Here is a 16,290-nt window from a genome sequence, read left to right as displayed (position 1 = left end):
TGCATGAGTACATTGCTTTGGCTACGGCGGCCGCTAGTCCGCAGTACATGGCGGGCAGGCAAGTGGTTAAGGTAAAAAAACTGAGTGCAGCTCCACCTCGGCCCCCTTTATACTTACCTGAGCCCTCTCGATCCACCACTGTGTACAAGAGCAGCGGCTCTCTCCCTCCTCATAGGCTCAGACAGCAGTGGAAGACATTGGCTTCTGCAGCTGTCAATCTCAGTGTGGAGGGAGCAGAGGGAGGGGCCGAGCCGCACTCTGCAAGTGCCTCTATAGCAAGTGGCTTGCTATGGTGGGCACTCGGTGCAGGGGAGGAGCCAGTAGTGCTGGAAGGAGACCTGAGAAGAGGAGGATTGGGGCTGCTCTGTGCAAAACCATTACACAGAGCAGGTAAGTAAAACATGTTTGTTATTTTAAAGAAAAAAAAAAGGCTTTACAATCACATTAATAGCTTTCGGCAAACACATACCTGGCATGTGAGATTTCCCCCCCTCAGAGACAGCAGGGGACTGGCTAATCTGCAGATGATCCAAGGAGGGCCCAGTGGAAGCAGAATGCGCTTGGAGATGCCAGGACTGAGTAGAGGGGCCAATCTGCAAGTTAACAGGGAGGATGAAAGTCAAAAATAATATTAAAAATGTTATAGTCAGGGCTTTTCTTCTGCCGAAACACTGTTCCGGCACCTCCGCTAGAGAACTCCCCTGTCCAAATCTGTGAAGCCTGCTGCACTGCCGCCTGTAATTAGGCACCGACGGCCGTGGAGGGAACAAATGCGGAGACCCCTCCGCCAGAGCACTGCCCCACCACTAAGCTACCTCCGCCAGAGCACTCCCTGCCACTAAGAGATTAAACGGCTGGAGCCTATGAGAGCAGAAGGATCTGCACTCAACTCCGCCTCTCAATACAGACCAACCGAAAGCTTGTTTTGTGTGAGCGATGTTCGGGGGGGCCAGGGACTATCTGCCCTTCTCTCCACTTCCAGCACTAAAAGTGGGTTGGAGGACAGGCGGATCGGGCTCCCCGAGGACCGGCGGGAGGCGCATGCAGTCCGGGACTCCGCTGAAAGAGCAGAGCACCTCACCCCCGAGAATAGGCCCTGTCCGCTGCTGGCCAGCATGAATCTTCTATGGAAGGCACTGGGTATCTCTCTCTCACACATGCAGGCAGGGGGAACGGAGTGGACAAGCGTCACTGATCTGCACCCAGCACTGCTACTAATCACATCCACCCCAAGCACTTCTACTTATTCCTAACCCCCCCCCCCAAAAGCACTGCCGCTCATCCCACCACCACCAGCACTGTCTTCACTCATACCACCCCCAGCACTGCCACGGATCCCATCACCCAAGCACTGCCAATGATCACAACTCCCCTCCTCCCCAGCCCTGCCATTCCACCCCCCCCCCCCCCCCCCCATCACTGATCATAACCGCACACACCCACGCTATCCAAAATGAAAATAAAAGAAAGAAAAAAAATTAAAAAGTTTTACCTTTAGTTACACTTTAACCACTTGCCAACCAGCCGCCGTCATACTGTGGCAGGTCAGCAAGATCCCATGAACCGTTGTAGCTGTACGTTGGCTCCTTTAAGCGGGACAGCAGGCGTGCGCCCTCTGCACTGCAGGGGTGCCGATGCTCATGAACTGCGAACACGATGACCGCAGGCCTAGCGCGATCGCAAGCATGAGAGGCAGGACAGGGACACGTGTGTGTAAACACACAAATCTCTGTTCTGTGAAAAGAGGAGATGCAGATCGTGAATTCCTAATAGCTAGGAAACACGATCTGTCATCTCCTATAGTAAGTCCCCTCCCCCCAGTTAGAACACACACTAGGCAATATAATTAACCCCTTGATCGCCCCCTAGTGTTAACCCCTTCCCTACCAGTGCCATTTATACAGTAATCAGTGCATTTTTATAGCACTGATCGCTGTATAATTGTCAATAGTCCCAAAAATGTGTCAAAAGTGTCTGCCATAATGTCACAGTCTTGATAAAAATCGCAGCTCGCCGCCATTACTAGTAAAAGATAAAATAATAAAAATGCCATAAATCTATCCCCTATTTTGTAGACGCTATAACTTTTGCGCAAACCAATCAATATACGCTTATTGCGATTTTTATTGCCAAAAATATGTAGAAGAATACATATCAGCCTAAACTGAGAAAAAAAAATGCTTTACTTAAAACAAATTGGGGATATTATAGCAAAAAGTACAAAATATTGTGTTTTTGTTTCAAAATTCACACTCTTTTTTTGTTTATAGTGCAAAAAATAAAAACCGCAGAGATGATCAAATACCACCAAAAGAAAGCTCTATTTGTGGGGGGAAAAAGGACTTCAATTATGTTTGGGTACAGCGTCGCAGGTCTACGCAATTGTCAGGTAAAGCGATGCAGTGCCGTATCGCAAAAAATGGCCTAGTCATTGAGCAGCCAAACCTTCTGGGGCTGGTTAAAGCGGGAGTCCGCCGGGAGTTCCGCCGTTTTTTTTTTTTTTACAAATACTGCAGCTGCTGACTTTTAAAATAAGGACACTTACCCGCCCAGCGCGCCCGCGACGTCGGCACCCGAAGCCGATCTCTCGATCGTCTCTCGGGTGCTGCCGCCGCCATCTTGGGTATGGGAATCAGGAAGTGGAGCCTTTCGGCTTCATTTCCCGGTTCCCTACTGCGCATGCGCGAGTCGTGCTGCGCAATAAGGATGGTCCCGCTGTCTCTGGGATCCGTGCGTTTCCCAGAAGGCAGTGGGGGACTTTCGGAAAGGGGCGTAGATTCTGCAGATATCTATGCCGGAAGTGGGTGCAGATACCTGTACTGTACAGGTACCTGCACCCCCCTCCCCCCTGAAAGGTGCCAATTGTGGCGCCGGAGGGGGGGGGATGATTCCAATGAGCGGAAGGTCCACATTAGGGTGGACCTCCGCTTTAAGCTGCAATTGGGAAGTTTAAGCTGAAAATAGCAACGGTAAATGTAGATGCCTTTAAAACTGAAAGCACGGCTGGAAATTTACAAGATGTCCCTAATTTCCACGGTAGTAGACAAGCCACCTCCCCAGCTTACTATACAGTGCAAACTTCTGACTTCCAGAAGGTAGGCAGCTGCATGAGAACCATAAAGGTCCAGGCAAACTGTAACAAGCACAGTACAATCTGGCACCTTATGTTTTCTACTATTCATCAGTAGTTTTGTTAATTTTTAGGTCATTACAGGTGTAAACACATAAGATACCAGGGTACAAGAGGAACAGCAATATATCAACAAGGGCAACAGGTAACAGCAAATTCCTCAAGACTTACCATGCCAGAATACCGGCTTGCAGTGCCATGTGTGTCCCTGGCATGCTTGGCGCCTTCAGCGTTAGCAAACTAGTTGTTTTAATTGTGCCAAGAGAAAGGAAAATAGAAGATGAATTCAGGCACATGATACAGTTAGGAATTACAACAGGCCAATGAAAACTGGGCCAATTAAAAAAAAAAAAAAAAGTAAATATTTTAATCCTTACCTTAGGATTTGGAGACTGAGGAGCCGAGGACAGAGAAGAGGGTGTGCTGGGTCCTCGTGGACATTCTGATGCAGGTTTCTGGGCACGCTCCATCCCAATTGGATCAGGAGGTATTCCAGGTGACTATAAATAAAGGGCAGAGATTTGTTAAAGTATAGCAAAATTCTAGTAAAATTAACTTTGAACACACCACTGGTGACCATCAAATATAATAACATCCAACTTGCAAAAAAGAAATAAAAAATAAAAAATTAAGAATTCTATTGAAAATAGATTAAAAATTCTGATGTAACATTTGAAGACGACATATAAAAAATAAATTTGTAACACAATATTTCATTACGCGTTCGATGTACAATATCTTACAAAAGGGAGGACATCCCTCACATTTTTTATTACATCTTTTTTTTATGTGACAACTCTGAAGAAATTACACTTTGCTACAATGTAACGTAGTGAGTGTACAGCTTGTATAACAGTGTAAATTTGCTGTCCACTTAAAATAACTCAACACACCGCCATTGATGTCTAAACCACTGGCAACAAAAAGGACTACACCCCTAAGTGAAAATGAAAATTGGGCCCAATTAGCCATTTTCCCTCCCCGGTTTTATGTGACTCGTTAGTGTTACAAGGTCTCAGGTGTGAATGGTCAGCAAGTGTGTTAAATTTGGTGTCATCGCTCTCACTCTCTCATACTGGTCACTGGAAGTTCAACATGGCACCTCACGGAAAAGAACCTACATAAAGATGGCCTAGGCTATAAGAAGATTGCCAAGACCCTGAAACTGAACTGCAGCACGGTGGCCAAGACCTATACATCGGTTTAGGACAGGTTCCACTCAGAACAGGCCTCGCCACGGTTGACCAAAGAAGTTGAGTGCACGTGTTCAGCATCATATCCAGAGGTTGTCTTTGGGAAATAGACATATGAGTGCTGCCAGCATTGCTGCAGAGGTTGAAGAGGTGGGGGATCAGCCTGCCAGTGCTCAGACCATAAGCCGAAGACAAACAGACTAAGGACATGGATTACTGGTCCTGTGGTCCGATGAGACCAAGATAAACCTTTTTGGTTCAGATGGTGCCAGGTGTGTGTGGCGGCAACCAGGAGAGGAGTACAAAGACAAGTGTGTCTTGCCTACAGTCAAGCATGGTGGTGGGAGTGTCATGATCTGGGGCTGCACGAGTGCTGCCGGCACTGGGGAGCTACAGTTCACTGAGGGAATCATAAATGCCAACATGTACTGTGACATACTGAAGCAGAGCATGATCCCCTCCCTTTTGGAGACTGGGCCTCAGGGCAGAATTCCAACATAACGACCACAAACACACCAACTGCTTCACTAAAGAAGCTGAGGGTAAAGGTGATGGACTGGCCAAGCATGTCTCCAAACTTAAACCCTATTAAGCATCTGTGGGGCATCCTCAAATGGAAGGTGGAGGAGCGCAAGGTCTCCAATATCCACCAGCTCTGTGATGTCATTATAGAGGAGTGGAAGAGGACTCCAGTGGCAACTTGTGAAGCTCTGGTGAACTCCATGCCCAAGAGGGTTAAGACAGGGCTGAGAAATAATAGTGGTCTTTACACTCTTTAGCCAAGTGTAATTTATTCAGTGTTGTCACATGAAAATATAATAAAATATTTACAAAAATGTGAGGGGTGTACTCACTTTTGTGAGATACTGTATGTCCTTGAGAGGGGTCTATGCGTTTCATGGCCACACCGCTTCCTCAGGACCCACAAAGATCAATACAAAGATGGTTTTGATTACCATCATTATATGGGGATCCACCTAGTACTTACCTGCTGTTTTTACAGTCCCATGCATATTCTGTGGCGCTGGCTGTCCCAGGATAGCTCTCCCATGAGCCAGCAGGTATATTGAACTGACAGCAGCTATTCACATTATTTTTATCTGGTCTTAACCTCAGATTATTTGTAAGATTTTTTTTTTATTTGGTTTTTCATTGCTTAAAGTTATTTGCTGCATATCACACATGAGGGTTGTAATATATTATGTACAGATGTCAAGGCATATTGTTTATTCATATGGCTAATTTGTGTTATGTTTATTTTTCTGTAGAAGTGCTTTTATGATTTTTTTGTTTGTATTGATCCTTGTGGGTTCTGAGGAAGCGGTGTGGCCGCAAAATGCGTAGGCCTCTCAAGGACATACATTTTATGCAAGTTGGATGTGATTATATTTAATGGTCACTATTCAATCCTACTATAAATTTTGCTATTCTATATACAATGGGATGATACCCTGCTAGCCCACATTTACAGTGGATATAAAAACTCTACACACCGCTGTTAAAATGTCCGGTTTCTGTGATGTAAAAAAATGAGACAAAGAAAGAATTTCCAAACTTTTTGCATCTTTAATGTGACCTATAAATTGTACAATTCAATTGAAAAACAAACCTATTGGGGGGGGGGGGGGGGGATGGGGGGATGTAGCAGTGTTCAGAATTGAGCAATCACATTTAAACTCATGTTAAATAGGAGTCAGTACACACCTTCCATCATTTAGAGTGTCTTTGCTAAACCCCAAATAAAGTTCAGCTGTTCTAGTAGGTCTTTCCTGACTAGGGATGAACTCAGGCGTGTTCGCATGGACCACGTGCAGAGCCCGCCAGGAAGTCGGGCAGCTGAGACATTGCCCAGATGTGCGGCTGCAGAGATCGGCAATGCCTCACGGCCTGTGATTAGCGTAGCGCTGCGCTGACTTCCTGGCGGGCGCTGCATGTGGTCCATGTGAACACGCCTGAGCACATCCCTATTCCTGACATTTTCTTAGTCGCACCCTACAGCAAAAATCATGGTCCACAGAGAGCTTCCAAAGCATCAGAGGGATCTCATTGTTAAAAAGGTATCAGTCAGGGGGAGGGTACAAAAAAGATTCCAAGGCATTAAATATACCATGGAACACAGTGAAGACGGTCATCATTAAATGGATAAAACAGTGACATTACCAAGAACTGGACGTCCCTCCAAAATTGATGAAAAGAAGAAAACTGGTCAGGGAGGCTGCCAAGAGGCCAAAGCAACATTAAGGAAGCTGCAGGAATATCTGGCAAGTACTGGCTGTATGGTACATGTGACAACAATCTCTCGTATTCTTCATATGTCTGGGCTATGGGGATAGAGTGGCAAGACGGAAGCTTTTTCTTACAAAGAAAAACATCCAAGCCCGGCTAAATTTTGCAAAAACACATCTGAAGTCTCCTAAAAGCATGTGGGAAAATGTGTTATGGCCTGAGGAAACCAAGGTTGAACTTTTTGGCCATAATTATAAAAGATGCGTTTGGCACAAAAAAAAAAAAAACATGCACATCACCAAAAGAACACCATACCCACCATGAAACATGGTGGTGGCAGCATCATGCTTTGGGGCCGTTTTTCTTCAGCTGAAACAGGGACCTTAGTCAAGGTAGAGGGAATTATGAACAGTTCCAAATACCAGTCAATATTGCCACAAAACCTTCAGAAAGTTGATCATGAAGAGGATCATCTTTCAGCATGACAACGGCCCAAAGCATACATTACAAATCAACAAAGGAATGGCTTCACCAGAAGATGATTAAAGTTTTGGAATGGCCCAGCCAGAGCCCTGACTTGAATCCCATTGAAAAACTGTGGGGTGATCTGAAGAGGGCTGTGTACAGGAGATTGCCTCACAATCTGAAGTCAAGATGTGCCATGCTGATAGACTCATACCCAAAAAGGCTGTAATAAAATCATAAGGTGCTCCAACAAAGTATTAGTATTAGCACTTATGCAACCACATTATTTTATTTTTTACTTCCCTTCACCTAAAAGATTTCAATTTGTTGTTCAACTGAGTTGTACAGTTTTATAGGTCACATTGGAGTTGGAAAAAGTTCTGAAATTATTCAACTTTGTCTCATTGTCTTACATCACAGAAACCTGACTTTTTATATTCACTGTATGTTCGTTTTCACAACACCCCACCTTATTTAGGTCAGTTAAATGTTAAAAATTTGGATATGATGAAAGAACATCACAACTACTTTGAGTATAGCCGTGGCCAAAAGCTTTGAGAATGACACAAATATAACATTTTCAAAGTCGTCTGCCTCAGTTTTTATGATGGCCATTTTCATACTCACCAGAATGTTCGGAATAGTGAACAGATGAATTGCATTTCATTGCAAAGTCCCTTTTTTCCATGAAAATTAACTTAATCCCCCCCCAAAAAAACATTTCCACTACACTTTGGCCTTGCCACAAAAGGAGCAGCTGACATGGCAGTGATTCTCTCGTTAACACAGGTGTCAGGCTGCATTCACACCTGAGCGTAGCGTTTTAAAGCAGAAAATCGCGCGATTTTGCAGCGTTTTTTACCACAATTTTGTGCAGGGCAAAAGGTCCCCAATGTTAAAAGAAGAAAAACGCCCAAATCTGCTCAATTCAAGCGACAAAAAAGGGTCCGGAACTTGTTTGAGCTTCAGGCGTTCGGCTTCAGGCGACATGGAGTGGAGATGTGAACCATCTCCATTGAGAATAATACATTTTTTCCCCTCCAGCATTTTGTAGCTTCAGGCTTCAAGCTACAAAACGCTCAGATGTGAATGGGGTCTTAGTGTTGATGAGGACAAGGCTAGAAATCACTCTGTAATCCTGACTGAGTTAGAATAACAGACTGGAAGCTTAAAATCATTGTTTTTCCTCTGTAAACCACAGTTACTTACAAAGAAACATATGCATTCATCTTTGCTTTGCACAAAAAGGGATTCACAGGCAAGGATATTGCTGCTACTAAGATTGGACCCAAATCAACCAATTATCGGATCATCAAGAGTGTCAAGGAGAGAGGTTCAATTGTTGTGAAGGCTTCACGGCACCCTGGAAAGTCCAGCAAGCGCCAAGACTCCCTCGTACAATTGATTGAGCTGCGGGATTGGAGCACCACCAGTGCAGAGCTTGCTCAGGAATGGCAACAGGCAGGTGTGAGCACATCCGCATGCACAGTGAGGAGAAGACTTTTGGTGGATGGCCTGGTGTCAAGAAGGGCAGCAAAAGAAACCACTCCTCTCCAGGAAAAATATCAGGGACAGACTAATATTCTATATTCTGAAAAAGGTACAAGGATTGGACTGCTGAGGACTGGGGTAAAGTAATTTTGTCTGATGAATCCCCTTTTCGATTATTTGGGGCATCCGCAAAAAAAAAAACCTTGTTCAGAGAAGAAAAGGTGAGAGCCATCATCAGTTCTGTGTCATGCCAACAGTAAAGCATCCTCAAACAAACCATGTGTGGGGCTGCTTCTCAGCCAAGGGAGTGGGTTCACTCACAATTTCGCCTAAGAACACATCCATACATAAAGAATGGTACAAAAACATCCTCTGAGCGCAACTTCTCCCAATCATCCAAGAACAGTTTGGTTGGTGAGGAGCAATGCCTTTTCCAGCTTGATGGAGCACCTTGTCATAAGGAAAAAGTCATAACTAAGTGGTTTGGGGAACAAAACATTGAAATTTTGGGTCAATGGCCAGGAAACTCCCCTAGACCTTAATTCCATTGAGAACTTGTGGTCAATCCTCAAGAAGAATTTCTGACAAACTATTATACAAGAATGGGCTTTCATCAGTCAGGATGTTGCCCAGAAGTTGACGGATAGTATGCCAAATTGCAGAGGTCTTGAAAAAGAAGGGTCAACACTGCAAATATTGACTCTGCATAAACTTTATGTAACTGCCAATAAAAGCCTTTGACACTTACAAAAAGCTTGTAATTATACTTCAGTATACCATAGTAACATCTGACGAAAAGATCGAAAAACACTGAAGCAGCAGACTTTGTGAAAATTAATATTTGTGTCATTCTCAAAACGAATACATATATGCCTTTTGTAAATCCATGTGCTTTCTCCAGCTGATTGCACCGACTCACAAGCACTCAATCAAAGGAGGAGCAATGGCTGGCGTTGTGGTCTTACACTGAACACGGAAGATACAGGCCTGTATCAAAAAGCAGAATGACAGAGGACATAAACGGACCACGCTAGCATGATTGGCTGTCATACCTAGCATGGTCAGTTTATTTTTAGGAAGAAAGGAACTAGCAGGATCAACCAGGTAATATAGAAGTTTTGCAGGCACAAAGAAAATAGTAGTTTGAAGCACCCGAGTGACTGCAAACATATAAATATTCAGCAGGTAAGGGTTAAAGACACTAGAAGTTGGGAAGGAGAAAAAAAAAAAATGTGGAGGCACTGCCTGTTTTAAACCACCCTATAACACCTATTCCCAAAAAAAAAAAAAACACATTAGTATTGTGCAATTAAACATGTAGGGAGACCACTGTTGACCTCCCAGGTTCTATGCAAACCTGTTGCTTCACCCACTCTGGCTCACTGACCTGCAATAAGTATGGAGATCAGGAAACTTTGGGTCTTTATTTCTGCACTTATTGCCAAGTCAATGATGACAAAGAGGCAGCTACCATTTTCATATTGCATTGAACTAGGACCCTCACGTTTCTCTTTAAGCTCTATTTTGCAAATAGCACAGCAAGGAGACTTATAGCGGCAGAGCACTATATAGACTTGTAATTACCAGAATGTGTCCATGCGGAGGTGGACCCGAGGACCCTGGGCGCACTGATCTCTTGCCCATTTCAGGCTTCATCCCACCATCAGGAGAGCTGCGCTGACTACAACTACTGGAAGAGAGCTGCGAATCGCTACTCAGATCAACACCACTGTCTGACTGGCTCATCTGAGAGGAAAAGAAAAGAAAAGGCATTTGTATTGATAACATGTTTATCAATATAACAATTTTTTTTTTTTTACAATTACATCAATGCCACCTTTAGGTATAATTACCTCTGTACTAATATGGTCTTCATAAGAGTCCATCCATGGCTCCACTGGGTAGGAGCGCACAAGCTTCCCTCTGTCATCTATATATATACACATAGCAAAAAGGAAAAAAAAAAGAAAAAGGAAATGAAGTCAGTATGAAAACAATGTAAGAATGCATAAAAAGACAACTGGGAATGTTTTAGGAGGCAGTACATAATGAGGTATAAATTACTTTAACCAATCAGATCTCACTTGTTAACAGTAGAAAATTCTTAAGCAATCACAGCAGTTTTGCTACGGGTTGCTACAATTTGTACACCGACGACAATTAGCTCATCTATTTAAAGTCACAAATACACTGCTTCAAAAATGGTTATACCTCTATATATACAAAGTTATTGTAACCTTTATTTATAAACCATCCTGTACCTTCACACTTCTGGTATTTATATGCATCTGGAAGGTTTACTATACAGGTTGCTACAAGGTTTGATCCTTTATCTGTAGTAAACATAACACTGTAAAAGAGAGGTGGTTACAGAAGGTAAAGGAAGTACTTAGTTCCTTTGCTGATTAATGTTTTAGGACCGGTCCACAGCAGGATCACCACAGGATTGTGCACGTTCCTATGAGGCTTCCACGTGGTGCATTTTGCAACCCGTTTAGATCACGGAAAAAGTAGTGCCTTGCACTGCCACATCTGCAGTTTGGGGTGCCCTTACCAATATATTACCATTCACATGCAGAACACAAGCGCAGTGCAATGAAACACACTGCCGGAATCACGCACAGACCGGGCGAATTTGGCGCATCGTGTTCTGATGTGAACCAGTCACTATTAAATGAGATTTATCACTGCAACTAGCATGAATCTCCCATTGCACCTGAACCTTATAAAGTGAACTTCAACTTAAAAAGTAAAGGTTTGCTATATAATAAAGAACATCTAGAAGTATTAAATTGCTGCCAAGCAGTACCCTGCAAAAATCCTTTGTCTAGAATTCCTCCTGGAAAACAGCAGTGCATTCTCAGACACGCAACTTTGCCTAGACACACCTGTACTGTAGCCTCAAAGCTATAAATGTGCAGTGTGAGATCATCTAGGGCAGTGGTCATCAACACTGTCCTCAGGGCCCACTAACAGGCCAGGTTTGCAAGATAACTGAAATACAATCACAGGTGATTTCATTTGCTACTCAGTGATTGCAGTATTCTAGTCTGCACCTCCCCACGGTAATACATAAAACCTGGCCTGTTAGTGGGCCCTGAGGACAGGGTTGATGACCACTGATCTAAGGCACTGCTGCCTCTGACTGCTAGTCTGATGAAACGTGGCGTAAAATTCGGCAATGTCCCTATTGGGTTCCGCTTGCTTTTCTCCTGCTGGCTTGCTGGAGTGGAAGCTGTAACTGAGAAAAAGTGCAATCAGCTCCCTGCTTAAAGGCTATGTCCACCTTTTGGAAACAAAATTAATGCATTTGAAGAAATAGTGGTGTACCGAAAGGAAAATCCTGGACCAAAACCGAAAATTCAGGATGCACTTGGCTGAAAACCGAAATGGAAAGTTTTTTTCTGCATTGAAGTCAATGGTGCACAATTTTGCATTGAAGTCAACATGGGTTGTTTTTTGCATTGAAGTCAATAGGGGCGATTTTGCATTGACGTCAATAGAACACAGCATGCCATTATCGGCACTTTTTTTGTTCCCCCTAACAAAATGCTGATAACCCCATTTTCGGCAGACAATATATCAGTGCATCCCTAGAAAAAAAAAAGTGCATTTATTACTTTTTGCAAAGGAACCTGCAAAGCACTACAACCAGAATCAGTGGATTGTAGGTGCAATGCCAGGCTCCTACAGACTCTCTCCAGAAAAGAGGAAGTGTCCACGGACTACAAGTGCAGCGATTGACACATTCCACTGAGAACTACAAGTCTGTCTGCTGCGGAGGAAGATGGAACTTCCAGTTTATTTATCCACAGATCTCTGAATGTCACATCTGTGCGTGATCTTCAAATCTGACAGCTTCTGCAGGGAGGGGGTTTGATGATAGGGCTCCATTTTGCACCATGTTACACCCTAAATATGGGTGTAACATGGTCTTAAAAGGTGGAGCTAGCCTTTAATCCATTCTGTATAAAATGTACTTTCTGAACCGTTCCTGCCGCTGCTCAATTATTACACCAGTCACTAGATTACCAGTCATCTGGGGTGCAGCAAAGCCCTGCATCTTCTCAGAAAGCTGCGTTCACACAGAGACATGGTGTAGTAATTAGGAAAAGATCAGATGCAGGGAGGCCCTACAGAGAAAACTAGCGAGTATTCCTTTGCTCTTTGCTTGGCTTTTTTGGGCACAGCTTCCACAGTTCAGGTCTTCCATAAGAAGAGAGATATTAGGATTCCTATCGGGGTCATTACCACCTCAGAACATCACGCAACACCTTCGCCAATCTAACACTCTTCCAAATAAGTGGGCAGAAGCTAATGCAACACAATACATGGCTTAGTTTGTACAGGTGGTGGTCCTCATTATCTATTTCTTTATAACCACCTCTGCTCCAGAATATTTTACTCCCTTCGTGACCAAGGCATTTTTTTGTTATTCAGCACTGTGCTATTTTAAATTGGTAACAGTCATGCAGCGCTGTATCTAAAAAGGAAATTTATATCATTTTTTTCACACAAATAGAGCTTTCTTTTGGTGATATTTGATCACCATTGTTTTTTTTATTTTTTTTGCAAAATGAATGAAAAAAAATAAAAATAAAATAAAAAAAAGGTTGATTTAAAAAAAAAAAAAAACAATTTTGTTTACTTTCTGCTATAAAGCATCCATTTAAAAAAGTTGAGTTTCTTCATAAATTTTGGCCAAAATGTATTCTGCTACATTTTTGATAACCAAAAAAATTAAAAATAAATCCCAATAAGTGTTTTTTGTAAAAGTTATAATGTATACAAACTATTATAGAATATATATATACACACACACACATACACACACACACACACACACAGTATATAAAAGTTTTTTATACTGCTACATTTTTTTGTTCAATACTACTAATGGCGGCGATTAGTGTCTTATAATGAGGCTCTGATAGTGCAGTGGGCAATCTAACACTAACTGACGCTGGGGGGCACTGCCATTGAAATCACCAGTGACACGAATACAGTGATCGGTGCTAAATATGCACTGTCATTGTACTGACACTGGCTGGGGAGGGGTTGACATCTAGGTTGATCAAGGGATTTAAATGGTTGTAAAGGAAGAAGGTTTTTATCTTAATGTATTCTATGCATTCGAATGAAAAGCCTTCGGTGTGCAGCAGCCCCCCTAATACTTACCTTAGCCCCATCTCGACATTGGTTGAGACAGAAGCGGGTGCCACTGGCTCCCACTGTCAAAATCAGTGAACCAATTAGGAAAGACGGGGCATCTGAATGGACACACAGAGCAGCGGCTCGGGTGCAGCTTCCTATGGGGGCACTCAGCAGGAGAGAAGGGTCAGAAGCACCGGCGAAGGACCCGAGAAGAAGAGGATCTGGGCTGCTCCGTGTAAAACCACTACACAGGGAAGGTAGGTTTAACATATTTTTTTTATGTTTAAACAAAAAAAAAAAACAAGACTTTAATATCACTTTAAACGCATGCCTAACAATGTTTAATGTGTGCAGTGTGTGCTGTTTTTTTACTAAACAATGAGTCGCTTTTTACTCCCTGCTGTGCAGGATGAAAAAAAAGCGCATTGCTGCTGACAGTGGAGAACTCTGTGGTGCTTACCTACACAGGGCTATCTTCTGTCATTCGCTCAGCCAAACTGATGGGTTCCAGCCATAAATCATGGGATCCGCTGATCGGCTTGTGCTGTAGCAAATGACAGCAAAACTGGAGCGGCAGGCATTCACTCCCTAGCCGGAAATATCAAATCACATACATGTAGATGATTTGACACAGCGGGGGCCGCCCTGCCGCAGTATGTGGGCGGTCCTAAAGTTGATAAATGCACGCCCATCTTCCCTACAACACATTTTTTTCAAAAGCTTTAAAGTGGGTGTATATCTGTAAAAATCTCTTCTAACTTACTGCTCTGCTCTTTGCTCCAGACCCCTGACCGGAAGGATCGAAACTGGTAGCCACGAGGTACGTGCTGTTTCCACACTGTGGCTGGCATTGAGATTCCATCACGAGCTGTATCCTATAAAAAAGCAATGGTGGTCCTTGACTGCCTGCTCTAGGGCTAATGGGTCACACTGAATGGAAAGCTGAAGCTTTGCTACGGACATACCTCCAGTGGGACCTCTTGTGGCTTCAGAGAGCACACAACTCGCTTTGGAACTGCAACATTTTCACTAACTGATTCACAGGCGGCCAGCAAAGAGTCTGAAAGAGGATCACCAATTACCAAACACCCTCTGCATAAAGGCAGCTTAGCTAAATCAAGGTACTCAGTAAAGGAACCAAAAAGAGTGTGACGTAAAAGTAAAAACCCACCACCACACACCATTAAAAGAAAAATAATGTGATTCTCAGATGCTTACAAGTTTTGACATACACAGGTTTTAAAAAAAAAAGTACTGCAGACTTCCCACTTTATTTTTATTGGCTTGTTTTAATTAGACTGCCATTAAAGGCCAACTCCACCCAAAACAGACCTCAGTTTTTCAATGTTGCTGTCACATGCTGGATTTATAACCCCAGTGGCGGGATGCCCTTGTCACAATTTCCACCTTCAACCCGGTGTGTCATCGCCATTACAAAATCAAATGCTGGTACGCTATATGGTCAAAAGTTTGCGGAATCACACCAACATGAGCTTCTTGGACATTCCATCCCAAATCCTGGAATATTTGATATTGGCCCCCACTTCCCAGCTATAAGAGCTTTCAATGTTCTTGGAAGGTTTGCCACAAGATTTTGGATTGTCTCCTGGAATTTTGCCGTTCAACCATTAGGCAACTAGTAAGGTCAGGAGATGTTGGACAACAAGACTCACAATCTGCATTCCAACTATTCCCAAGAGCGTTCAGCAGGGTTGAGGTCAGAGCTCTGTTCAAGTCACTCAAGTTCTTCCACACAAACTTTTATTTATTTCTTTTTATACTAGTAATGGCGGTGATCAGTGACTTGTAGTGGGATTGCAATATTGTGGTGGACAATCTGATACTAACTGACACTTTGTGATGACCAACACTAATATAGTGATCAGTGCTATATATGCAGAACTGGCAGACATTCATTGGCACGCTGATCAGCTTCTGGTGTGACTAATCACAGCAGAAGTGGCATGCCCCCTACCTGGAAGAGCAGAGTCCCACACACACATTATATAGCTTTTTTTTTGAGACAGCTCAAGCTTTCTTTTTCTGGTATTTAATCATCGCTGTTTTTAAAATTTTTTGCTAAAACAAATAATAAATAAAAAAATCTTAGTTTCTGTTATGAAGTTGTGCAAATAGTTTTTCTCCTTCATTGATGTGCACTGATGAGGCTGCACTGCTGGGCATTGATGAGGAGGCACCAATAGGCAGCACTGATAATCAGAGCGTTGATCATCAGTGTAGATGTCCTCTGTGTGGATTGCCTCTTACTGGCTCGCCTCAGCTTGAGCAGACGAATGCCAATAACCGGCAAATCATGTTTACACTATAATCAGCTGTAATCGGAAACAGCTGACTACATGGTAAAGGGCTGCTGTGATTAGCCCAAAGGACACAGCTGATCACCGAGTGTTCCCGATGAAAGCCCTGGGGGCATGCGGGGAAGCAGAGTTCTGACAGGACTTCAACAGACGTCCTGCTGGAAATGTGCGACCACATTGCAGCCATCATTCAGCTATAGTGCTGTCAGGAAGAGGTTAAAGGAGAAGTGCAACCAAAGCATGTTTGGCTGGGCTTCTCCTATGGATCACAGGAGTGCAATTAGTTTCATAGTTAGTAAGGTTGAATAAAGAC

At 43.4% G+C, this 16,290-nt stretch overlaps 1 protein-coding gene across 3 annotated transcripts in view; it reads right to left on the bottom strand.

The window, feature by feature from the left end:
• Positions 1-16,290, bottom strand: part of PRRC2A (proline rich coiled-coil 2A) — a 102,746-nt gene that overhangs the window by 15,951 nt on the left and 70,505 nt on the right. The window contains exons 18-24 of one of the 3 annotated variants that reach the window (XM_077483060.1): positions 14,625-14,719; positions 14,423-14,534; positions 10,359-10,435; positions 10,090-10,251; positions 3,508-3,630; positions 3,302-3,370; positions 470-593 (exon numbers count right to left, since the gene is read on the bottom strand). In XM_077483060.1, coding sequence (XP_077339186.1) covers positions 470-593; positions 3,302-3,370; positions 3,508-3,630; positions 10,090-10,251; positions 10,359-10,435; positions 14,423-14,534; positions 14,625-14,719 — 762 coding nt within the window. The remainder of the gene's footprint in view (positions 1-469; positions 594-3,301; positions 3,371-3,507; positions 3,631-10,089; positions 10,252-10,358; positions 10,436-14,422; positions 14,535-14,624; positions 14,720-16,290) is intronic. The other 2 variants (XM_077483066.1, XM_077483076.1) reach the window with 2 other exon arrangements.

This window comes from Lithobates pipiens, unplaced genomic scaffold (assembly GCF_037356315.1).
Source record: "Lithobates pipiens isolate NorthernLeopardFrog02 unplaced genomic scaffold, aLitPip1_a1.2 Scaffold_1, whole genome shotgun sequence".
Lineage (NCBI taxonomy): Eukaryota > Metazoa > Chordata > Amphibia > Anura > Ranidae > Lithobates > Lithobates pipiens.
This window is presented reverse-complemented; position numbering and strand designations above follow the sequence as displayed.